This window comes from Kogia breviceps, chromosome 2 (assembly GCF_026419965.1).
Source record: "Kogia breviceps isolate mKogBre1 chromosome 2, mKogBre1 haplotype 1, whole genome shotgun sequence".
In the NCBI taxonomy this organism is placed as follows: Eukaryota; Metazoa; Chordata; class Mammalia; order Artiodactyla; family Physeteridae; genus Kogia; species Kogia breviceps.
Window position 1 is genome coordinate 183,611,677 of NC_081311.1, and position 25,871 is coordinate 183,637,547.

The 25,871-nt window shown below is 51.2% G+C and overlaps 1 protein-coding gene across 6 annotated transcripts; it reads right to left on the bottom strand.

The window, feature by feature from the left end:
• Positions 1-219: 219 nt before the first annotated feature.
• DNPEP (aspartyl aminopeptidase) lies at positions 220-24,110 on the bottom strand. Of its 6 annotated transcripts, XM_067026937.1 has the most exons (16): positions 23,983-24,110; positions 10,479-10,524; positions 9,324-9,417; positions 9,149-9,237; positions 8,940-9,053; positions 8,630-8,755; positions 8,282-8,412; positions 7,911-7,986; positions 7,692-7,799; positions 6,883-6,960; positions 5,819-5,902; positions 4,651-4,811; positions 4,217-4,256; positions 3,990-4,091; positions 729-896; positions 220-359 (listed from the first exon to the last, which is right to left on the bottom strand). In XM_067026937.1, the coding sequence occupies exons 3-16, from the start codon at positions 9,409-9,411 to the stop codon at positions 309-311; spliced, it is 1,416 nt and encodes a 471-aa protein (XP_066883038.1). In that variant the 5' UTR covers positions 9,412-9,417; positions 10,479-10,524; positions 23,983-24,110; the 3' UTR covers positions 220-308. The 6 variants fall into 6 exon arrangements, with proteins under 6 accessions (XP_066883038.1, XP_066883036.1, XP_058911174.1 ...); XM_067026935.1 differs by lacking the exons at positions 10,479-10,524; positions 23,983-24,110 and adding an exon at positions 10,016-10,092 and having other exon boundaries at positions 7,914-7,986; XM_059055191.2 differs by lacking the exons at positions 10,479-10,524; positions 23,983-24,110 and adding an exon at positions 10,016-10,092.
• Between the last annotated feature and the right edge of the window lie 1,761 nt (positions 24,111-25,871).

Sequence of the window (25,871 nt, forward strand, 5' to 3'; positions counted from 1 at the left end):
GGCAGAAGAAGTGACCTTCCCATAGCGAACCTACCACCTCCACCCACTCAGGCATGAGCTTAAAAAAGAGAAAAGAGATACGAAATCAGGCCTCCATCAGCTCCCAGGATTTGCAGCCTCCTCGACCTGTACCCCACTTCCCCGTCTGTTCTGGTTCCAGAGGTTCAAGCCGGCTGAACGCCCAGGCCTCCAATCTCCAAAGAAGCACAACAGAATGAGTTTGAGTGAAAAATCCACTTTAATAATCCAGCTTCAGCTCAGCTGAGAACTTCCCCTCTCAAGCGCAAGAGAAGTCTTTCCAAGAGGCCTCAATCCACTAGGAGGTTACGGCTCAGAGAAGGGAAAAGCTCAAAGAAGCCCTAAAATAGTAGGCAACATGGAATTTGAGATTAGTGGAGACCAGCTGGGGGGGCCCCCACTGCTCACCGTCTACCAACATGGCCCCAGCTAGAGGAAGGCATAGTTGCCTCACACACACTTGACAGCTGCCCCAGGCTTCCCACCCCTGATCCCCTCTCTGACATTTCATTATCCTCTGCGGGCTGATCAGGGCCCCTGTGCCTTGAGAAGAATGGGGACCCTTCTTTTCCTACATGGTAGGCACAAGACAACCAGCCCCATGACGTAGGCCAGCCACTTAGTGACGGTGATGTTGCCCCAGCAACCAATCCAGGCACTAGATGGGGAAGGAGCTCAGTTGCCATGGTGACGGGTGGGGTGGGAGTCACCTTGAAGAGAGTGAGGGTCTGGAGTACTCCTGTGGTGCAAGCTGTCTCCCGGATGGAGTGCATGGCCAGTTGGGGGCTGCCTAAATCCAGCACCCGCAGCCCCAGCCGAGAAGCCAAGATGGGCCCAATGGTGGTCCCGCAGGGAGAGTCATTCCGGACCATGAGATCCTGGGGAGAGGAGGAGAGGTTCATGAGCAACGTGAGGTGTGTGTTTATTAAGGCCCAGGAGGAAGTCACCTTAGAACTGCAGGGCTGAAAGGGGTCTGGTACATCGTCCACTTCGACCTCCTCCGAAGGTGAATGTGACCAGCATAAAATCACAAAGCCAACACCAAATGGCAGGCCCAGAGGACAGCAGACTCTGAATTGTTCCCATTCTCTGCACCTGCATTACCAACACCCTCCCGGTCCGGGAGGATCCCGCATGCCGCGGAGCGGCTGGGCCCGTGAGCCGTGGCCACTGAGCCTGCGCGTCCGCAGCCTGTGCTCCGCAACGGGAGAGGCCACAGCAGTGAGGGGCCCGCGTACCGCAAAAAAAAAAAAAAAAAAAAAAAAAGATTTTCCACATAAGGGAAAAGAGAATTACAAAAACAAATTAAGTAATAACTATTCTTTCTTAAAAAATGAGAATCACAGTATCAACTCATGTTTTTTAAAATACATATATTTTCTTCCTAGCCATGTCCGTAGAAATGGCTCCAAAGCATTTCCCCACCCCCAGTAACAACGAACACTCATGGTGCCAGACTTCGGTCTCTAACATCCATCAAAAGCTACCAAGTCTGGGGAGAGAAATGAACAAGATGAGCCTGCAATTTCTTATTGTGCCAAAAAGCAAGACAACTTTCCAGAGTCATGACAAAGGCCACAGAAGTTATGTTGAAAGGGCCCCCACTGGTCAAAGTCATGACAACTGGAGCATGAAATAACATGATTACAGTGGACCAGGTTCACACTGAACCAACGAAACTGAACCAAAGAAAATCTATGATTCTACATAATGATCATCAAAAAAGGAAAAGGAAAAAAAAAAATCCTCGTATTTGCCAGCATTTGAGGCAGCCATTAAAACACCTCACCTTGAAAAGTGGTTATTTAAGGGAAAGAATAACATTTGTCCTGTCTTTCCAGGAGGAACCATGCTTCACAATAACCAAATGGCCCTCCTGATGGGGGAAAGTTCTACTTCACAGTAGAATGACAGCTAATAAACGTAAAAGGAATAAAAGAATGGGGGGGGGGCATTTTTCAGTAAACTCGAATGAAATTACGGATTTAGGCCAAGATTATCAATTGGTGTTAAAACCAGACACCTTTCTGGTTGATGGGGAACTCATCACTTGTACAGGTTTACTACCCAATCAAACGAGGAAAACCTCCAGATGGTGGAGGGATTTTGAGGGCACCCCCCCCAAATCCGGTGATCAATCTTATTATCGCTAAGAGTGAATCACCCAGATAATATGTGGATGACACAACATGAAGAACACACCAGTCACGATGTCTTCTGGCCAAAAATGTTTAACTTGAATCCACCGACCCTTTAGATATGAATTCTAGATTATAGGAGATACAGGGGCTAGAGGCACAAGCTCAATGACGCCAAGAAGAAGCAAATCCAGGAAGGAAATTATAAGGGATGACCAGCCTGGTTTCTTCAACAAGTCAATATTATTTCAAGAAAAAGAAAAAAAGAAAAAGGAGGCGGTGCAGCTGTGCTAGATTAGCAACCAGATATAACTTGTGGTCCTGAACTGGAAACTAAAGTGGGACAAACAACTGTAAAGAATGTTTTGGGGGAAACTGGGGAGAACTGAAAATGATCTGTACATTAAATGAGATATATAGGGGCTTCCCTGGTGGCGCAGTGGTTGGGAATCCGCCTGCCGGTGCAGGGGTCACGGGTTCGTGCCCTGGTCCGGGAAGATCCCACATGCCGCGGAGCACCTAGGCCCGTGAGCCATGGCCGCTGGGCCTGCGCGTCCGGAGCCTGTGCTCCGCAACGGGAGAGGCCACAGCAGTGAGAGGCCCGCATACAGCAAAAAAAAAAAAATAAAATAAAATAAAATAAAAAAATATTAAAAAAAAAAAAAAAAAAAAAAGAGATATATATTTACTGAAAAATTCACTGAAATGGAAAGGTGGAGAATACTGAGTGAAAAACTAAAGCAAAAGATATATCTAAAATGATTTCATTTTTAAAAAAACGTGTGTTAAGTATATACATAGAAAAAAAACTAGAAGAATAGGCACAAATCTCTGGGGATTGTTTTATTTTCTCATTTCCATTTATATTTTCTAAAGTATACGTGTCCTGCTTCTGCTGTAAGCCATTCAAGAAAAATCCCCTAACATCTCCCTACCGCCTTAGAAGAAAATCCAAACACCCTTCCACAGCCTAGGAGGCCCTGCATGACCGGCCTGGGGAGGCTCCTCCCCCGTCTCCCTGCTGCTCTCACCCCGGCTCCACCACTCTGGCTCTGGCTCTGGCTCCTCCTCGTAGACCAAGCTCAGTCCCGTGGCCCTGGGAGCTTCTGCCCTTGTTCCCTCTGGCAGGGATGCTAGTCGCTCCTAGCTGCCTTGTTCTCCATACTTAGGTCTCAGCTCAAGTGTCACGTCCTCAGAGAGGCCTTCCTGAGAATGGAACAACTTAGCTCTACACGGGGGGCGTGGCACCGTGCAGCAGCGAGAGCCCGAGGCTGGCGATCAGGATTGCAGGGTCCGAGTCCTCACTCACCAGGACCCGCCTGCTATGCTTGCCACTGGACCACTGAGCCCCAGTCCCTGATATACGTATTATCCTAACATGAGTATTATGTATTGCATATCTCCCTCTCTCGTCCCCTTCGACTAGCTGTGCCATTGACGATGAGTTCCAGGTTTCTCGGCCCTGAACTTCTCCAATGGAAGCCACCAGTGTGTGTATAAGAGAGACACAGAGGAGCTGGGGGTGCTGGGTAGGGAAAAGGCAGGACTAACCCACTATGTGCCATGAGCACACTGTACCTTGAATTCCATTTTACAGGTGTGGAAACTGGAAACCAAGGCATATCAGGAGATGAGCCCAAGGTCACAGACCAGAACCATGGCAGAACCAGCACTGACCCCAGCTCTGCCAATATCCAAACCCCAATGCTCCTCACTCTACTGGGACACCCCCCCCACTAAAGACTATCTACAAGGCTTCCCTCACTGGGGAGCCATCTGCTTGTGCCCCCCCACTCCCTCCATCAGCCCTTCCCAGGTAGGGCCCACCCTCACCTGCAGGGGGACCCCGACCTTGCTGGCCACCTCTCGGATCAGGGCCTCTGAAACCGCATTGGAGGCGTAGCGTTGCTTGCTGTTCACCTTGATCACAGGGCCCTGGGGAGAGCAAAACCAGGAGCCAAGAGTGAGGCAGAGATGGGTGAGAGGCCCAGAGGGAACACGATTAGGGCCCGGAACCAGCCAGGCCTCCAAGTCCCTAAGGAGAAGCAGGAGCTCCTCACCTTGTGGAATAAGGGCCGGTGGTTCTCCTCATGCTTGTCCCTGTAAGAGACAGAGAAGGGACGGGGATGGCAAACAGGAGCTGGGCCTGTCAACACCCACCACTCTCCCATAGCAGACATCACTACTGGATCACAGCGTTCTTGCCCACCCAGCCAGGCAGGACCTGAGAATCACGCTAAACACAGTGCTCCAGGCAGCCTCCAGCTACAGATGGAGATAGATTTGCAGATAGAACCTATTTGGATTGGTTAGGCACCCATGACTTCATTTTGACCATGGCAGTCAAAATGAAGCCCCCCCTGAACCTCCTGGAAGAATGAGGGGGAAGGGGAAGGGGAGAGGCCGAGGCCCAGGCCCAGGGCTGAGGCCGAAGGCAGGTCACGCTCGGGTCTCCGGCTGTGTGGGGACTGCGTGCCTGGCACGGGAGACTCACAGGTAGTTGGGGTGCACAGCGTGGGCCATGTCTGCGCTGATCATGTAGGACTTGGGGATGGCTTCCTCAAAGGCCGTCAGGTGCTGGGGCGAGGCCGAGATCCGCCGCAGCACCAGCTCCGTCAGCAGTGACTGTGCACCCTGTGCGCTCTCCGACCCCACCTGGCGATAGCAAAGGCCTGGCTCTAGGGGTCCGGGCTCGGGGGCTGGAGCTGGAGGCCAGGCAGAGGGGCCCGCTACCCAGACTGGCCCAGGACCCCACTGAGTCAGTGGGTGGGGAATGTGGGCTGTTATCAGCAACTTCCCAACCCTGTGCCACCAAAACGCTGATGGTGAGCTGGGGCCAAACTGATCCTCGGCCATCTCCGGGGCAGAAATAGCACTTTCCAGTCTACTTCCCTTCTTGGCTCCCTTCCCTCTCCCCTGACTCTCACATCTGGGCCTTAGCACAGGTGCCCCACCTAACTGGTCAATCTTCTTTCGTGCATGTGACAGAGGCTGCTAACTGTCCATGATCCCTTCTATAACAGAATACCCGAGATGTAGCTGAGCATCAAACCGCCCGGCTAGAGATGACATTCCCAGCTTCCCTTGCAGCTAAACATGGCTATGCCAAGTTCCAGGGAATGCAGGCAGTGATGAATGTCACCTGTGGGTCATGCCCTTAAAAGGATGGGTGGACACTGCCCCTTTGCCCTTTTCTTCCTTCCTAACTCAGTACAGACACGGTAGCAGAAGCTGGACAGCAGCCCTGGACCCTGAGATGGACACCATGGGTTTGGGGTGGCAGAGACCTGTCCTGAACTGCTAACTCTGACCTGTGCGGTTACCTGGAGAGAATCTTCCATGGCGTCTAAGCCTGCACTCTAACCCAAGCAGACAAGGAGAGGACCCAGCCTGGGCTGAGTCCTGGGGCCACCAGGGAGAAAGGGCAGAGTCCCTGTCCTCGAGTAGCTCACCACGCGGCACACAGAGAGACGTGGGAGGTGTGGTCACGCTAAGAGCACATACGTGCTGATCCAGAGGGGACACCGAGCGCTGAGGAAGCACAGGCAGCGTCCCACCTGTCTTTGCAGCCTCCAGAATAGCCCTGGCTCGCCGTGGCTGCTGGACACGACTGGCTACAGAAGACTCCCCAGAGGAGACCCTCCCCAGACCCCTTCGCGTACCTCTTCGTTGTCGTACAGGGCAATCATGCGCACGTGAGGATCCGCGGCCAGAGAGGCAGGGGCTGCGCAGGAATCGATCAAGGCCTAGTTTGGGGAGAGAACCAGAGAATCATCCTTCCCGCTCCTCCTTCCGTAACTCAGCCCACCAGCACCTCGGGGGTTCACACTCGCCCGCCTGCTTCCCACTGTCATGGCTGGAGTGAAGCGGGCTCAGGCTGTCACTGGCCTGCATCTCGCAGGGCGCTGCCTGGTGAGAAGACATGCAGGGCCCTTTACAATGGGATGGAGAAACCCCTCTCTGAGTGTCCTCACACACACAAAGGCAGGAGGATGTGTAAGACGGAGGGGAAGGGCTGAGAATCCTGGAAAGTCAGAAGGACCACACAGATCATGTAAACTAACTGGCCTCAGTGAAGAGACTGAGGTCCAAAGAGGAGTCTGTGACTCCGTCAAGGTGACATGACTGGCTGGCTGGCTGCACCAGTGGATATGGGTCCCACGTCTGGCCCTGGTCCCAATTACAGCCCAAAGTGTGTCTCCAGGAACAGGATGGGGCACAAAGGAGAGTAGGAAAAGGACAGAGGGAGGAACAGGGATGCGACGTGAGAAAGAAAGGGAAGCAACCAGGGTAGCAGGATGGGAGGGAATATCAAAGTGACCAGGAGGAGGAGAGACCACACCACTGAGATCCCAAGGCTCAGAGACGGCAGGATGGGCTTAAGCCAGGGCTTGGCGGGGAAGGCGAGCAGGGAGCAGACAGAAGGATGATGCTGCCCTATGGGATTCGAGAGCCTTTCCTGTGAAGCAGAGATTAACTTAAAGGAGAAGCAACAGGAGCAGGGTTAGGACGAGACACTGTGACGCCCTAAACAACCTCTCAGCCTTCCCCTACCTCAGTCCCTGGCCCCAGGCCAGTGCAAGGATGGGGCCAAGAGGAGCGATGCTGACGCTGCAGCACTTAGGTCCCTCCCCGTGGTCCACCCTGCACCAGGGGCCTTCTTATGACCCATAGGGCTTGAGCGGTTCCCCCGCCCCAGGGCTCCTGGGGGTGCCCTGCTCCTCACCTGCAGGGCACAGAAGCAGCTGTGCAGATTATCCAGCCGAGGGGCAAAGATGAACTCCTCATAGGCACCACCCAGGACCTAGAAAGACAGGACAGTCATCCTGAGCTCCATCCCCTGCTCTGCACTCTCCCTCTTCTCCCAGCCCCAAAGGGCCTGTGCTTGAGCGAGTCTCCTTGGTCCCTTGTGCAACCTCCCCCAGCCCCTGGCCTAGAGCAAGCATTAGGAGCCCGCTGTGCAGAGAATGGAGGAGCACCGGGCTGGAGCTGAGGGATGGGAGGGTGGAGGCCCGTAGCTCCTGACCAGTTCCTGAGGGACAGGAAGAGGGAGGGACTGAACGAGAAAAGAAAGAAAAGTAAGGAAATAAACAGAGGAGACCAGATGAGAAACAGAAACAGCGCATGTTCAAACAAGGCCGAGCGTCCAAAGACATAGCAATCTCCTACTGTCGGCAACTGGGAGAGACACAAGGACAGGCTCCAGGAAGAGGAGGGCCACATCCAGGCCTCTTGTCCTTAGAGGTTTGGAGCCAGCACAGGTCAAAGTGGACAGGGACCCCTGTAGCAGAAACTCCTGGGGAATCTGTGGAAAGCTGATGCCCAAACCCCACCCTACACAGTCATGTAGGCAAGTCTGGAAGTGGGAAACCTGCCCTTTTTGAGACCCACTGCCCTGGAAGCAGAGCGGGGTGGTGTCTACTGGAAAAACAGGCGTGAGAGTAACTGGGGCACTGGCAGAGGTGACGAGCGCTTGAGGGGACATGCCGGGATCCCAGAGGTCCCCACCCACGAGTTCCTGCAGCTGCTTCTCACCGCAGGCTGAGTGTCCGCAAGACACAGCTCCAACTCCAAGATATCCTCGGAGCTCAGCCCCAGATGGGCACAGAGGAGGGACATGAGCACAGAGTGGTGCCGGTCTTCCTGCGGGGCAGAAGGATGCTGGGAGGGGGTCCGCTCCTCCCTCTCGCCCCTTCTCAGAGGACCAGTCTCCTCCGCCCTGCTCACCCCTTCCCATGAGCAGGAGGCTCTTACTACAGCATTGAGAGGGCCTGGCTCAGGAGTCCCCTTCTCCAGCTCCTCCTGGACTGCTGTAGCAAGAATGGGAACCCTGTGGGGAGACACGTGAGGGGGTGTGTGTGGGGAGGAGCGGAGGACACGGCAGGGCGGGACACCCCTGGGCTCAGGCATCCCCTGATGGGGAGCTGCCCTGGTCCTTCACTTCCCAGCCCGCTCCTTACACGGCAGAGCTGAGAGGGCCCTTGGACATCAGCTGGGTCCCAAGAGTAGAGCCTGACAGTGGCCACCGTTAGGTAGCGGTCTCTCAGGTCCCAGCAGGGCCCCTTCCATCACGTGGTGCCACACCCTACCCCTCCCAGTCACCACAGCCTCCACTCCAGTCTCACAAGTGCATCTCCACGTTGGGCGCAAAGTTCTCATTGACATTTCGCTGCAGATGGATGGCCAGGTGCGGGATGCGAAGAATGGGCTGGTCCACGTGCACCAGCCGCTGCTCCAGTCGGCCTGAGGTGGGGCACTGCGGCCAAATAGGCGGGTCAGCCCAGGGTGCCCTCCCCCAACTGCGGTTGGTTAAATCCCCCACTTCACCCAGACTAAGCAAGGTGGTCCTCTGACCTGGACTGCCCCTACACCCCTTCCCCGGGGGGCTCTCCACAGGTTCCCTGAAGGAAAGTGACAGTCAATCGTCAGGCAGCTGAAGCTGAGAGCCTCCCACATCCAACCCCAGTTCCCACCTTGACAATGACACGTCCAGCCAAGGTCAGGTCACGGTCAAACCAGGTGCTCCAGATTCCACCACCATAGGTCTCCACGCCAACCTGCTGGAAGCCCACCTGGCTGCGGCGAGACCGCCGTTTCACCTGGGTGGGACGACGGGGAATAAGAATTCAGCGAAGGCCACCCGACACGATTCGGAGATGAGACAGACGGCTGACATGCTAAGTGACAGAGAAGAGCCCCAAGTGTGGAGGAAGGGGATGACAAGTCTTCCTCCCTGCTCACCCCCTGATGCCTCCCCTCCCCAGCACAGCCCCAGTTCCTTACCCGGAGGCAGGGGCTGTCCGTGTGGGCCCCAATGAGGCTGAAACCGTTGCCAGGAACATACTGGCCACCCACAGCAAATGCGATGATGGTAGAGGAGTTCCTGGTCAGGAAGTACTGGGGTGGCGGTTTTGAGTTGGATTAGCCAGCCAGCTGGCACAGGACTTCGAGCCCCGGCCTAGGTTCCTGCCTCTCCCACCCCACCCTAGTACCTTGCTCTCGGGCTTGATATCCCAGCTCTCCGTCTCCTTGAGTTCATGGAAGCCAGCCTGGAGGAGGCGGTTGCGGCACTCGGCCACAGCTGTAGGGAAAGAACCCTCTCACAGCGATGGAAGCCGGTAGGAGGCACACTGGCCCCCACCTGCCTCGGCTGCCCTGGTCACTCACCGTGGAAAGGAGAGGGGCTCCGGTTCACGAACTTGAGGAGTTCCCGGGCCGCTGCTTGCACCGCCTCCTTGCGGGCCCTGCTGCTCATGGCCCCCTAGCGGAGGGGGCACTCAGATTCCTACGAGGTCTAGGACCCCTGATCTATCTAAGCTTCGGGAACTCTCCCAGCCAATCCCCACGAAGTGACCGCTCCAAGGCTCAGACCTCTGCTTCCGCCCCTTTCCCCACCGAGGGACGCAGATGCCGGGCCTCCAGCCAACCAACCAACACCCAAAGTACCACAACCCGCGCTGCGCTCCCCGCCCAGCTCGTCCTAGACGGCGCGCCCCCGAATCCGAGCGTCAGCCCAGCCCCCCAAGTCCCGCCCCAAGTGCCCGACCAGCTGGAAATCCCGGTCAGTTCCCAAACTCCGAGCTCGCAATCAGGCCCCTAACTCTGGGCCGGCCTGTACCAAGCGCGCGATCCCATACCGGAACCAAAGCCCTGTTCTCTAGGGAACACCCCACCTCGGTCTCGCAGGCCACCCTTTAACAACCCCAGGAAGGTAAGGTCACCCGGGGCCGGACTTTCGGTTTCGTTTAGGGTCGGGTGGAACCCCCACGTCAGCAAGCGCGCTTCTGAGCTTGGGCCCGAGCGGGCGCCTGGCCGGGTCTGCGATCGAAGTTAGTGCGGGGAGAGCGGTGGCCACCTACCTGCATGGCCTTACGCGTGGGCCTGAGTCCGCTCGCACGGCCCGCCCCCACTCCCACCGCCCTCCCCGTCCCGCCCCGCCCCCGCCGCTCGCCCCGCCCTCCTCGCCCCCTCCACGATGGTAGCGGGCGCCCTCTGCCGACCGGGAGGTGCTAGGACAGCCGAGGACAGCCGGGAACTGCCGGCCCCCGTCCCTCCCCCGGGTCAGGGAGTCCAGGTAAAAAACGTCCCTGCTGGGCTTCCCTGGTGGCGCAGTGGTTGAGAATCTGCCTGCCGATGCAGGAGACACGGGTTCGTGCCCCGGTCCGGGAGGATCCCACATTCCGCGGAGCGGCTGGGCCCGTGAGCCATGGCCGCTGAGCCTGCGCGTCCGGAGCCTGTGCTCCGCAATGGGAGAGGCCACAACAGTGAGAGGTCCGCATACCGCAAAAAAAAAAAAAAAAAAAAAAGTCCCTGCTAGCTCACCTGGGCCGTCGAGTGCTGTACAAAGTGTTCTCTCTCCACAGGCACCCTGGTGATAATAAAAAAGCAACGTGGCTAATGTTCATGGAGGGTTCACAATAAGTTTTAGCTTTATGATAAAGCTTAATGAGCTAGCTTGTTTAATCTTCACCACTGCCCTGTCAACTTTATATCTTTACTGTCCCCATTTTATACGTGACCAAACCGAAATACAGAGACGAGTAACCTGTCCAAGGTGGTAAGTGGCAGAGGTGGGGTTTGGACTCAATTAATTTGATTCCCGGGGCCTGGAATAACCCACTTTCAGAGCTTTACTGGGATTTTTTCTTGGTAAATGTTACGTTACACGGGAGGTCCGTAAGCAACAGAGAAATTAATGACTTGTCCAAGATCCCATAGCTGTCTGGAATTTGACTCTGACATCCGTACTCTTTGCTCTTCTTAAAACGACAGAAAAAGACAAATTCCATATGTTCTTGGAGGCAATTCCCATATTCCTGTGTCAAGAGTGGTAAGTAGCAATTTAAAAAACCCAGGCAGGGACTTCCCTGGTGGCGCAGTGGTTAAGAATCCACCTGCCAATGCAGGGGACATGGGGTTGAGCCCTGGTCTGGGAAGATCCCACATGCCGCGGAGCAACTAAGCCCCTGTGCCACAACTACTGAACCTGCGCGCTACAACTACTGAAGTCCGCACACAGCAATGAAGGCCCCACGCAGCCAAAAATAAATTAATGAATAAATAAATTTAAAATAAATAAATAAAACCCCAGACACACACCAGTCAGAAAGGCCATCATCAAAAAAATCTACAAACAATAAATGCTGGAGAGGGTGTGGAGAAAAGGGAACCCTCCTACACTGTTGGTGGGAATGTAAACTGGTACAGCCACTATGGAAAACAGCATGGAGGTTCCTTAAAAAAACTAAAAAATGCAGCTACCATATGATCCAGCAATCCCACTCCTGGGCATATATCCGGAGAAAACCATAATGCGAAAAGATACATGCACTCCAGTGTTCATCGCAGCACTATTTACAATAGCCAGGACATGGAAGCAACCTAAATGTCCATCGATGGAGGAATGGATAAAGAAGATGTGGTACATATATACATATATACAATGGAATATTACTCAGCCATAAAAAGAACGAAATAATGCCACTTGCAGCTACATGGATGGACCTAGAAATTGTCATACTGAGTGAAGTAAGTCAGACAGAGAAAGACAAATAAATATATGATATCACTTTTATGTGGAATCCAAAAAAAATGGTAAAAATGAACTTATTTACAAAACAGAAATAGAGTCACAGATGTAGAAAACAAACTTATGGTTACCAAGGGGGAAAGGGGGGAGGGACAAATTGGGAGATTGGGATTGACTTATACACACTACTATATACAAAATAGGTACCTAAGTAGGACCTACTGTATAACACAGGGAACTCTACTCAATACTCTGTAATGACCTATATGGGAAAAGAATCTAAAAAAGAGTGGATATATGTATATGTATAACTGATTCACTTTGCTGTACAGAAGAAACTAAGACAACATTGTAAATCAACTATCCTCTACTAGAAATTAGTTTAAAATAAATAAATAAAACCCCAGGCCCCTGCCTAGCCATCGATTCTGATCAGGACTTTGGTGGCCCCTAGGTTCAAAACAGGGGCCAACTACCTGGGTTGTTCTCAACATTCCAGGGATTACAGGTCGATGGAGCAATCTGCCATTTATGTACTGGAGTAGGAATGTCAGGGGAGTGGGGAGTAGTTGGAAAGATCCCGCAGCCCTCAATTCAAAGGAGTAGATACTGCAATGGAGTACTCAGGAATATACACACTAGGTGATGGGTTAAATTCATGGCATTCCCTAACCATTCACTGCAATGCCATTATGTATAAAGTTTCACTGCTGAGTGGAACATGGAGAGAACATTCTTGTTCTCTGAGGAGCCAGAGGCTGGCTGCTGGGGAAGGGACACACTCAAGGACGGTGACAAGGGCTAAAACAGGGATACAAACAGGAGTAAGGGAGAGGGACTTAAAAATCTTTAACATTCTGGTCACAAAAAAGAGTACATGTTCACAGCATTGCAAATCGACTATATTTCAATTTTTAAAAAGTGAAAATAAAACTTAATTCAAATAAAAATAAAAGTGCATTGTCTGATAGTTTAAAAAAAGAGTACATGTTAATGCGAGCAATTCAAATATCAGCAAAATGCAAAACTTAGAAAGTGAAACTAAATGTTTGAAAAATGGCACAGCCAGTCTTAATAAAAACAAAACCAGGAATTCCCTGACCGTCTAGTGGTTAGGACTCCGAGCTTTCACTGCCAGGGGGGCAGGTTCCAGCGTGCCAAAACAAAAACAAAACAAACAAAAAAACCCCCAAATCCTCTTAAGAAACCAGAAATCTACAGCAGACATTAGTAGGGAAATATAGACGTGTCCCTCTTCAAATCAGAAGCAAGGTACTGATGAGCTATTATCACTGGTAGTCAGTGTGGACCTGCAGTCAGAGCCAGTGTCACAAAACAAACAATTATATAGAGAAAAGCACAGTCTGTCACTGTTTGTAGATTATTTGATTAGCAAGAAAATAAACAGACAAGCTGTTAGAACTAGAAGAAGGGGTGGCCTGATTGGAAAAATCATCGCCTTTCCTGTACAGTAATTAACCAGAAAATATAATAGTAAAAAGGTCTTATTTACAAGAACAAGAAATACTATTAAATCCCTAGGAATGAGCACATGCATGACCCAATCTCACTGTAACCAGGGAAATGCAAGTTAAAAACGAGACACCATTTTTGATTTCTCAGATTAGCAAAAATGAAAGATTGGTAATATCAAATGTCGGAGAAGGCTTGGAGTAATGGAGTATGCTTTTCTACCCAATTTCTGTGGTGTGAACACTAGCCGTGGCTGATTCTAAGCTACCAACGTGAACTGAATGTGGAGTTGGGAAGGAATGTGGAAAAGTACACCATCGTGTAGATTTTCACCAAACAGATGTAATAGACACAAATAACCTCAGGAACATAGATTTATGGGAAAATAATTAGGAAAGTGATGATTTTTGAGTATTTGTTATCTCTGTTCGTAATAGAATTTATTTAATTGTAAGTTTAAATAATTTCATTTTTAATGATTGCTGTGTTTCACAACAGGACCACAAAATTCCTGGAAATTTGACAATCAGTTCCTATGAGCTGGTCCAAGTCGGTTCTACCACACAACTTCACCCATACTCTACACCTTTGTTCCTCAAGTTGTGATTCGTTGACCTGGGAATTTTTCAGAGATTCAGAATCTCAAGGTTTACCCCAGACCTACCGAATCAGAATCAGCATGTTAACAAGATCCCTAGATGATCTGAATTCACATTAAAGTTTGAGACACAGTGTTTCAGAGTACCCCATGGCAGTAAAAAACAATGTGAGGTCAATCTTTTTGTATTATCATAGGAAAAAGGGCCAAATTTATTGAGTGAAAAAAAAAGTAATTTCAAGGGCCAAATTTATTGAGTGAAAAAAAAAGTAATTTCCAGAATAATATTTATAGGACAAGAGTATTTTGGTAAAACTCTCACAGTGAGCTAAATTCCTAGATTTTATATAAATATGTATGTAAATTCATGAAAATGGGTTTGGAAGGAGAGTGGTCATCTCTGGATAAGGAAATGGTATTGAGTATGAAGTGAAGAGTCAAGGGGGGACCTCGGCTATCCAAAAAAAAGTCTCTGAGAATCATTCTTGCCCTCAGCCTCCAGAGAAAACCTTCCCTACCAGCCCTTAGTTGGTGTTTACAATGTATTATTCATTTATCTTCTTGATTTAATGCCTGTGCGTTAACATAGCAATAGGTGACACATTTCAGTGTGAGTTGATTTGATATGTGGGTCCTTTCTGATCCATCAGTTTATGAGAAAAGGTTCCTAAGTAGTAATTTGTCACATAATGCATTTGGGATACAGAAGACCAAAGCAAAGCTGTAAGGAAGAGAAGGCATGTGGAGTGTGTGTGTGTGTGTGTGTGTGTGTCCGTGTCCTGCCCTGTCTGCTAAAATGGATGCAGTGAGGAGCTGAATCAGATGATCTTGATTTCCTAATGCCAAGACAGCGCTGGGTATCTCATTGCTGGTAGATACCTTGGTTGTTTCAATAAGTAAATAATTTGCTTCTGGGTAGGATGATAGGGTCTTGCATAACACGGTACAATTTGTTCTCTTACGTTGTTGTTGGAAGGGCACTTTAGTTTCCAACACGTGTCTTCTGCTCCAGTCCTGTTTTCCAAGTAAGACTCAGCTGAGTAAGAACTGCAAATCCCAGGATGCCTTGAGATGAGTAGCTCAGGCAATATTATAATGTTCAACCAATCATGTTCTAGGAGGGAGGTTTGAAAAGCATTTTATATAGTTACAAAGAATGAAGTGCCTCTACAGGTACAATTTCCAAGATATATTACTAAGTGAAAAAACAAGGTGGTGCAGAATCGCTGTTATGGTATGCTGTCATTTGTGAGTATAAATACACAGATACACACATATTCTTATGTGTTTAATGTATGTCAGGAGCCACAAAAAAATGGTAACTGACTCTGAAAGGAGAAATGGGGTAGCTGAGGGCGGGGGAGGTGGGTAGAAGAAACACTTCCTTTATCCTATAAAAAGGATTCCTATGAATCCTTTTGCACTTTTTTTCCTATGTGTGTGTACGTGGAAAAACTTTTAAAAACTAAATAAGTAAAAACTAAAGGGGCTTCCCTGGTGGCGCAGTGGTTGAGAATCCGCCTGCCGATGCAGGGGACACGGGTTCGTGCCCCGATCCGGGAAGATCCCACATGCTGCGGAGCGGCTGGGCCCGTGAGCCATGGCCACTGAGCCTGCGCGTCCGGAGCCTGTGCTCTGCAGCTGGAGAGGCCACAACAGTGAGAGGCCCACGTAACGCAAAAAAAAAAAAAAAAAAAAAAATCAAAACTAAATAAAAAGTTTTGAAAACTAAAACTTTAAAAAACTAAACTAAAAAGTAACAAGGGGAAAGATGATCTTTAAATACTTTCTGTGACCATAATCTTTGTTTTCTTCTGTACCCCGACTGAGTTGGTAAGCATTTGTTGGTTAGCATTTAACCCTAAAGGCTTCAGTTTAAAAGTACCTACTTAGGGGGTTCCCAGGAACTGAGATCCCACAAGCGTGCGGCATGGCAAAAAATAAAAAAACCCACTTAAATCTGTATTACCGGGACTTCCCTGGTAGTCCAGTGGTTAAGACTCCATGCTCCCAATGCAGGGGGCCTGGGTTTGATCCCTGGTCAGGGAACTAGATCCCACATGCTGCGACTAAGACCCGGCGCAGACAAATAAATTTTTTTTAAAGTTACATTGTTTATTTTTAAAAATCCATATTATCCTCTGATATAGAAATTGTGTCATTTGTGTTGGATGGAATGTTTCTTTTGATATTGATATTTTAAACAAAAATAAACTGCGAATGAGGTAGGGAAAACCTCAGAAGAAGGTACCCAACTCTATTAATTCCTCACCTACACAAGAACTGCAAAGTATTGATCCTACCTGTTTCCCGTTCCTCACTCTTCTCGTCTCCCCTCCCCTCTGACCCATCCTAACTCATGTGTTCCATCTGTAATCACTCCTTTGCACACACGTCCGTGTTCCTTGCTTGCTCTAGCTCTGCTTACCTGTCTGGTGAAAACCCAAACCCTGACAGCAACCAGCGCCCCATGCCTCATGTCTGCACCTGGCCCATAGTAGATATACAATGAATATTTATTGAGTGGATGAAATTTCTTAAAGTGACTGTTAGTTGTGAGAAATGGCCCTCGTAGAATACTCCTCAGCCATAAAAAGGAACAAACTATTGATAACTGCAGCAACTTGGATGGATCTCATAGGCATTATGCTAAGTGAAGAAAATGACAAAATTATAGACATGGAGATCAGAGGAGTGGTTGCCAAAGGCCAGGGAAGGTGGGGGAAGGGGTGGGTGTGACTCTAAAAGAGCAGCACAGGGAACATCTTTATAGTGGAGGAATGGTTCTGTATCTTGATTTTTTTTAAAACTCTTTTTAGATCAGACTATTTTTTCCAAATATTTATTTATTTATTTATTTGGTTGCACTGGGTCTCAGCTGAGGCAGGAGGGCTCCTTAGTTGTGGCATGTGAACTCTTAGTTGCAGCATACATGCAGGATCTAGTTCCCTGAGAAGGGATCGAACCCGGGCCCCGTGCATTGGGAGGGCAGAGTCTTAACCACTGCGCCACCGGGGAAGTCCCTGTATTTTTTTTTTTTTTGGTGGTACGCGGGCATCTCACTGCTGTGGCCTCTCCCGTTGCGGAGCACAGGCTCCGGACGCACACGCCCAGCAGCCATGGCTCACGGGCCCAGCCACTCTGCAGCATGTGGGATCTTCCCGGACTGGGGCATGAACCCGTGTCCCCTGCATCCGCAGGTGGATTCTCAACCACTGCGCCACCAGGGAAGCCCAAGGTACACTTCTTGATCTTTAATCTTGGAGGTTTCAGGCCCTGTAGCAGGCAGCTAGGGAGTTCTGGGGAGTACTCACACCCCCAAGGCTAATGGCTGCCCTTGCAGGCCTGGCCCTGACCTCCTAATGTACCCCTGCAAAGCCGGCTCATGCCCCCAGGTGGCAGGGAAAGACCCTCACTTCATCTTCTAGGAGCCAAGATGGGGCATTTCTGGCTCCGAACCTCTCTGACTAGAGGTCATTTAATCCTCACTGGATTTGCCCTGTTTATTTTGGTGAACAGGGCTGTTTACTTTCAGTTCATATTTCTAGAGGTGCCTGCTCATTTTTCTTCCCTATTATGTACTCTTTGCAAGCACTTGGGTTTGAGTAAATATGTCTGTAAAGATCCAGGGACTGGCTTATTCTTTGTCTGGTATTTTAATGGCCTTTAAACAGTGTCTGCTCAGGTAAGCATTTTATAGATGAATCAAAAAGTTAGGGAATTCTATTCTCAGTGGCTACTGACTCCTTCCAAGCTGACAGCTTGCCACCAGCAGCCTCTGAATCAGGGCTTTTCATCAGTAATAAAGTATCAAAAGCCGACACCCATCTCTGGACAGAGAAAGCAACCAACCCTGGTCAGCCAGATATGGGACCTGGGGACGATGGTAGGTATTTCCACCCCAGGGCAGTGTTTAGGATAAGAATACCTAGAGTGCTTTTTAAAGTGCAGATTCACAAGCCCCACACTTGAAAATTCTTCTTGGGAAGATTTGCACAAAGGCCCAGGGGATGTGCATTTTTAACCATGCTGCAAATAATTCTATCTTTAGACCATTCTGAGAAACACTAATCTAGATTCCCCAAACCACGAGTGCCAATGGGTGGGCTGCCCTTGGGCTCAGTGCCCTGTTGTGGGGTGACACGGAGAGAAGCTAGGGAACTAGATTGGGCTGTTTGGAGCATTTCCTTTTTTTCTTTTTTCTTTTTTTTTTTTTATTGGCCTCGCTGTGTGGCTTTCAGGACCTTAGTTCCCCAACCAGAGATTGAACCTGCGCCCTCAGCAGTGAGAGTGTGGAGTCCTAACCACTGGACCACCTGGGAATTCCCTGTTTGGAGTATTTCCATCACCACTTAGCACACTGTTCTGCCCAAGTTAACCAAGAGGATGATGAGTGTGTTCTGGTGAGCCACTTGCTCAGGGTCTAATTTGTCAGCAACTTGAGGACAGGGATGAAGTCTTGTTCATCTTTTTATCCCCCCCAGTCCCCGAGACAGTGCATGGCTCACAGCATGGTGCTCTGCGCTGGCTGGGACATTCCCACAGGAGAACACAGGCCTAGAATGCAGCCCTGGTTACCTCAGGGTAGCCTGGGAGCCAGTTGTTGGGAATGGACGTGGCAGAGAGGCTGAGCGCCATGGTCACCTGCTGGCCTCCTCCCGAGCTGAGGCCGGGTCTGTCAGAGGCTGAATGGACACCACCAGCTCCTCCCCCTGCCTTGGCCCCTCTGCTCTGAACTGCAGGGTCCTGGTCTATCCCACAGGGCCCAGTATGATACCATCAATGCAATTTGAAACAGTAAGGTCCTCACAGCACCCAAGGGTCAGTCTACTGTGGCCAAGAGTCTAAATGATGACCCTTGACCCGGGGAAGGCTGTCCTGCATTCCAGGAGGCTACAGAGGTCTATTTCCTCCGCTCAGACTGTGAGCTCCAGGAGGCACAGCCCACGTCGGCCTTGTTCATGCTGAGTCCTTAGTGCCTAGCACAGTATACCTGACATGTAGTAAGTGCTCAAAGGTTTTTTTGGGGTTCATGAGTACATGAATGAGAGGTTTGGCTGGCTCCAGCCATCCATTCGTTTATTCATTTGATAAATATGTTTTGTGTACCTGTTGCGGGTCAGGCTCTCGTCGATCTGAATAAAACAACTTTTCTGTCCCGAGGAGCTCCCAGCCTGGTGGTGGGATGCCAGAGACACATCCTTTGTGTAATGCTCCCTGACAAGGGCTCTATCCGAGGTCTAACGGAGATGGGGTTGCAGGGAGGAGCGCACGGTGGCAACGACAGGCTCTTAAGCCAGAGAAGTGGTACGTGGTCTGGCAGGATTTCCCCTGCCTGGTAGGTGAGCCCCATCGGCCCCAGGGCTCTGCCTGTGCGGACAACCAGGCTGCTTGTTTCTGCTAGCACTGCAGCAGGGTGCATCCATAGAAGCAATCTATAACACACCACTTACAGCCATAACGAAAACACAAAAATCAATCGCCGGCGCTCACTCCCATCAGCAAACGTGCTTGCAGAGCCTTGTGAGTGTGGCACACAGCTTTAAGGTGCCACGGGAGATACAGGGATGAAAAAGGACTCTGACCCAGGGGACTTTGAATCTCCCTGGGGAGACGGGACACATGGACATGAGCTGATCAGTCACACAGAGCGAAAGAGTGTATGCCAAGTAGTGAATGCAGGTTCCGGAACTGCACTGCCCAATACACCAGCCACCAGCCACCTGAGCAGCTTGAAATGTGGTTAGTCCGAATTGAGAGGTGCTGTACGTATAAAATAATGTATACATCAGATGATGACAAAATATTCATATATCTCAATTTTTGACCATTGCTTACATGTTGAAATAATATTATTTTGGATACATTGGGTTAACTACATTATTGATCTCACCTGTTTCTTTTATCGTTTTAAAAGGTGGCTACTAGAACATTTGAAATGACATATGTGGCTCCCGGTTACATTTCATTTGGACAGCACTGGTCTAGGAGTTGAGGGGACCCAGCGAGGGCCCAATAGCCTGTGCTACTACAGTTGGGAAGAATTCTGAGGAAATGGAACAGTTAGGAGCAAGCAAGGGTGTGGGAAGACATTCGAGAAGTTTGATCATGAAGGGAAGGAGGGGAGATGGCAGCTCAACGAGGCAACGGAGTCCCGGGAACCATGTACACATCACCGACCCAGCCCTCCCTCCCGTTCCTGACATCTTCCCAAAACACGGTGGTACCTCCAGTCACCCTCCCATGCCATGACTCTGGAGGAAGGCTCCTTCCTCTCAGTCCTGGACAATGGGCAGTTGGCCTGTGAGCTGGGGTTAGATGCTAAGTATTGGCTGATTCTCAGCCCCGGGGGAAAGGGAAGTGGCGGGGGAAGGGAAGGGAGCTCAGGGACCCCCCCGTGCTGGTGGAGCTAGGAGTTTGGTCAGTGTTTGAAATGGGGAGAACTTGTCAGAGGAGCAGAGTTGGGAGGAGGAAGTCAGCCCTCAAACCTGGCCAGACAAAGCGTCCACTGTGGACACATTTCCTCAGGAGAAATCAGGCAACCTGGATCTGATGTTCCTGCCTCTGCCCTCCCACTCAGCCACACGGAGAAGCCGTAAACACTCAGATACAAGGATTAACTCTGCATGTGGTGTCTGGGACATTGTGAACAACTCTTGGCAGCTGTGTTTTTGTCTGTGTTAAAATTGATCTTTCTAACCCCCAGCACCTAGGATGTGGGGCCTGGTACACAGCCAGTGTTCAATAAATATCGATGGATGGAGGAAGGAAGGAAGGAAGGAGGAAAGAAGGAAGAGAGGGAGGGAGGGAGGGAGGGAGGGTGAACAAAATACAAATCTGTCACAGCCCAGAAGTAGATACTTGGAAGGGGCTACACTTGTTCTGTGCTAGAGTTTTGGATGTGGGCAGCAAGAGGGGTCTCTCACAAGCCAGATCCCATAGTGTCCAGGTCAGAGGAGAACCGATGCCCAGCATACAGCTTTCCACCACCCTACCTCCCTGCCGCAGGGCCCTGGGCCCACAAGATTTGAGAGGCGGTGTATGTCCAGGCTGTAGCCTTCCTGGGTTAAAGCTCTGCTCCTAGTCTCTTATTCTATTAAGTACTTTTTAAAAGCCTCTTACGACCTCTGTAAAAGGAAAGATAATGTGAAGAATTCCAGGAGGGTTGGATGAGCCTGTAGCAGGCTGGGGGTGGCTGAGTTAGTTCCTGGACCAGCAAAGGAAGGACTCCCAAAGCACATCAGAAGCCTGCAGTTTTCCGATATGGCCACTGGAGGGCACTTCAACCATGTAATACCAGCTCTCCTCCACCTCTCTCGTCCTTGGAGAGCCCAGATTTCAACAAAAGTTTAAAAATCATCACAATAATGATAGCCGTCCTGGTTGAATATCCAATAAGGGGCTAAACGCCTTAAACATATATCATCTCATTTAATATTCACTACAATTGTGAATTATTTTAGCTATATAGGAAAAACTGAGGCTTAAAGGAGCCGAAGAATTTACTAAAAACCCCCTAGCTAAATACAATTTGGGAGTAAGAACCTGAACCCAAGCCCTTGGGCACCGACCATAAACAATGAATACACGAGAAGCTGAAAAGGAGCCTGGACAGAAGCAGAGAGTCAGCTACACAAATATCGTTACTGAACAATTTACACATATATGAAATTGGAAGACGGCTTACAGATCATTTGTACGTTTCATACAGTAATGTTTCTTTTTTTTCCCCTTAAATGATGTAATTAAATAAATGAAGTGTTTCACAATTCATGGTGAGGAATCAGGATCGTGTCAGGCCTGGGCTACGGAGTCCACATGGCAGAGACTTGCGCAGTCAGAGCTCCCAGGGGCCTCCTAGGGGTGGGGAAAAGAAGAGGGGAACAGCAGGAGTGCCCGGGATGGCGCTAGGTGGGGCGGTGCTCCAGTGCAGGGAACAGCGGAGGCCACCCTGCCTCCACCCCGCCCTCTCCAGGGACCGGCAGTTTGGGAAGTGCAGTGTGTGCTCAGGAAACAGTCGGATTGCATTACAGGGAAGATTAAAGGAGCTAAATTGGGCCGGGGGCTGGGGGAGGTGTTCGAGAAGGGAGCAGCAAAGGGCCAGCGGCTGGATTACCGGGAGAGGCTGCCGGGAGCTAGGGGTGGAGGCGGGGATCCCACATCGGGCAGGAAGCCCTCCTGACCCCAGTAAGGCTGGAATGTGGGGTCAGCAAGGGCCCAAGCAAGGGCATCCTCACTTAGAGGGAGCTGGGGGAGGGATGGGGGCAGAGACCCAGCAAACCCGGCTGGGGGTTGGGGGGAAGGGAGCCTGGGGGAGGTGGAGACAGACCTGGAGGGGGAGGGGGAGGGGAAGAGGAGTGACCTGGAGAGGAGGGGAAGCTGTGGGCAGAGACTCAGCCGGAGCCCCGTCCTGAGAGGGTGTCCGGCACTCCAAGCCCGTCCAGGCTGGGGAGTGGGGACACAGGCTGCCTGTTGGGTGTTGGTGGGGCGCCTGTTGCACTACACTGAGAAGCAGCTGGAAGTGGCCTGGGGCCCTGGAGCACCCTCCTGCAGTCCCAGCTCCCCCTTCCCAATCCCCTCCCCCAGCCTGAGTGGCAGCGCAGGCTGTGGCCCCTCCCAGCCCCCAGGGCAGGTGGTCAGTGGTCTATTCTGGTACCCAGGATGGCTGGGGAGCCTGGGGAAAGGCAGAGGGGGAGCCTGGCCTTTTTTTTTTTTTTTTTTTTTTTTTTGCGGAACGCGGGCCTCTCACTGCTGCGGCCTCTCCCGTTGCGGAGCACAGGCTCTGGACGCGCAGGCTCAGCGGCCATGGCTCACGGGCCCAGCCCCTCCGCGGCACGTGGGATCTTCCCGGACCGGGGCACGAACCCGTGTCCCCTGCATCGGCAGGCGGACTCTCAACCACTGCGCCACCAGGGAAGCCCTGGCCCATCTTTTTGAGGCTGGATGGGGAGGGGGCAATGGGGGGGCTCTCTGGGACAGTTGGGGGGATAGAGTTCTGAGCACTGTGGGTGGGGAAACAAAAATTGCAGTGCTCTCCGTTTTCAACAAGTTGTATCTCTCAGGACCTTTAAAATTGGGAAGAGGAGTGTATCTGGGATGTCTTTAGGCTCTGGGGCCTGGGAGCAGCAGGGCAGTGGGAATCCCAGCAGCCGACAGTGGACCCCAGAGTTTCTTTAGAACCTTGAGGCCACTGGGGGCCACACAGCCCCCAGTCCCAGTCTTCCAGGCAGCCTCTCCAGGACAGAATTGTGGGTGCTGTTGCCTAAGGCCTCCTCCCAGGCCAGCTGGGGGCAGTCTGGGGCCAGGGTGCCCTGAGGGGAGCCTCTCCAGCCTGAGGGGGAGCTCCAGTGCCTGACTGGCCTGAGGGTGGCACAGGGCAGAGTGGCGCCTATATTCCCCAGACAGGAAATCTTCAGTGCCCCCCAGCTCTTGTGGGATGAAGGCCAGATTCCTCTGCTGCTGGTCCCTAACTCCCTAAAACTTGCCCCTTCCAAGCCCAGCCCCCTCTCTGGAGGGCAGTGGAGTTGGGGAGAAGAGCAGGGCAGAATGTCAGGAGGGATTTGTCCACTACTGGACAAAGGACTTTTCAGTCGAGATCCCCAGGTAAGGCCAAGTTAAAAGGGGAAGGACCTAGAGCTGAGCCTGCCAAGTCAGTCTATGGCAAGGCCTTAGCGACCACACAGAGAAATGAGCTGGGTTTCTAGGAGCCATGGACTAAGGCTCAAAACCAGACTTTGTTTTTACTTGCTGTGCAACCTTAGGGAACTTACCTAACCTCTCTGAGCCTAGTATCCATAACTGTAAAATGAGGTTAATAGTTACTTCCCAGTGTTGTGAAGATCAGAGATGCAGTGATTTTATATGGCAGGTGTCCAGAATACCATGCCCAGTATATGGTAAGTGGTAGCTACATTATTATCAGAGGCAGCATAGCCTGTGATAGATTTGGAGTTAGGCAGTCTTGGCTATGAATCTTGGCCCTCTACCAGCTGTCCTAAGGCAAGGACTCAAGCTAGTTCCTGGACCTCTATGAAACAGTTTCCTTATGAGTCCAAAGGGGATAAAATATTTTAGTAATGGCTGGCACTTACTGAACGCTCACTGTGTGCTGGGCACTGTGCTAAGTGCTTTACGGACAATTTCTCATTTAATCTTCCCCAAATCCTATGCTGCTTTATCATTTCACAGATGAGGAAACCGAGGCTCAGAGGGGTGAAGCAACTCACCGAAGAGTGGTAGATCCAGTTTGAACCCAGGCATCGGCCCGTCAGCTGGTCCCAAATTCCTCCCCTTGTCCATACCTCCGCAGAGTCCAATGGAACTTAGGCCATTGGCTGTCTATCTGGATAGGTGTGAGAGGGTAGATGACTGGGGCTATAAAAACACTGAGAGACCAAGAATGGGTGTCTTCTGGAACCCAAGACTCAACTTTCATTGTGTGTTTGGATGATTCAGAGAATAAGCATTTGAGCCAGCAGTAAGAACAGCTCAGGGTGCTGTAACGGGCTGTGGTCTGGAGTGGCAGAGAAGACCCTAGGGTCTGAGTGGACTCCAAGCTGACTGTGACTCAGTTGGCTGGAGGAAGAGGAGGTTGAGCCTGTAAGGCTATAGATAGCAACTGTGCATAGCGGCCCTGTGAGGTCATTGCCAGCCTGCTCAGCCCCTGTTTAAAGCACTCTACAGCCTCAGAGGGATGTAGAAAACCTGGAAAGCACCCAAGACAGCAGGGATATGACCAAACTGGAGGGGCTGAAACCAAAAAAAGCCTATGAAGAAAGATGAAAGGAATGGGGATAAAGCAGGGAGAAGAGAGGGCTGAGTGATAGCTCTAAGAACCTGGCAGAGAATTCCAGGGGAGAAAGGAAGCTGCTTTCCTCTATCTGGGTTAAGGTCTAAGAAAGAAAGAAGGGGCTTACGTTTCAGCAGAGGGATTAGAGTTAAGCCTTGAGCGGCTCTCTAGGGTGTGAGTCTGTGGGTAGGTAGAGAAGCCCATGAAATCCCCTTCCACGGAGGTTGGAGCAGGGCTCGGTGCCACCCTACACCTTCTCAGCTGCTCCCAGCTCACCCTGACACCTTCCCACTCCAATTCTCACACCCCTGCCCCTCTTCCACCCAGATATACCCTAGGCTGGTCAAAGAGAGTTTTCTCTTGTTCTTCTTGGAGGTTTCAGCTGAGGGGAGGGTGCGTGTTTGTGCTGGGGAGAGAGGACTCCCCTGCCTCTCTAGGAAATGGCTCAGGACTGGGGGGATTTGGAGAAGTTCAGGGGTATCCTCCACAGATAGCTGGGAATCGTGGGGAGGTGGCTGGATGTGGTGGGGGGAGAGATGTGCGGGGACAACTGAGGCTCCAAGAGCCCAGGAGGGGGTGGGGGGCTGCCTCCATTTTGTTGGGCAAGACCAAACGCTCACACAGTCAGGATGGGTGCCAGGGGAGAGGGAGGAAGAGAGGCCGGGCTGTCAGGGGGAACCTGGGGGCAGGGAGAACGTGTGTCTATGGAGGAGGCTGATTCCATTTCTGCTGGCAGGTGTAGCCACGTCTCATCAACACATGGTGGGACTGGGTCTGTTCTGGGGATGCGCCAGTTTCTGGGTTTGGCTTAATGATGAGTCTAGCTGAGCAAAAAGGCTTCAGAGAAGGCAGCCCAGGGAGGCAACTTTTCAGAAGAAAGGGTCCGTCTCACTCCTCTTCTGGGGGGTCAGAATGGTGGGGGGGGTGTCCAGGATATTTCATTTTGAGCAAAAGGAGAAGCTGAAACCCAGAGAGGGGGTGCAACCAGTCCAGTCACTCAGCTTATCCAGGGTTGCCCAGGACTCCGGGCTCCTGACTCCCAGCCATATGCTGCTACCAATGCACCAGGATGTCTTCCTGGGGACCTTCCCTTCATGCTAGCAAAGCCCCCTCCTCTGCCTTCAACCTGACTTCCATCTCCATCCTCCCCACCTCAAACCTCTTACTGATTCAAATAACACCTGAAATTTACAGGATGCTCAGAGTCCACAGAGCACTTTCATCTCCACCATCTCATTAGCTCCTCCCCTCGAGGCTCAGCTTCCCCCACCCCTCCTCCTCCCCGGTCTGCAAGGCATCCTATTTGGTAGAAGCTGGGAGCTGGGA

Excerpts from the sequence above, each read along its gene's own strand:
- DNPEP (XM_059055191.2), bottom strand. Across the intron at positions 8,413-8,629 it reads CTGGACGTGTCATTGTCAAG|TGCCCCACCTCAGGCCGACT; the intron begins GTGGGAACTGGG and ends ATTTGGCCGCAG. Across the intron at positions 7,987-8,281 it reads CCCAACGTGGAGATGCACTT|GGTTCCCATTCTTGCTACAG; the intron begins GTGAGACTGGAG and ends GTCTCCCCACAG.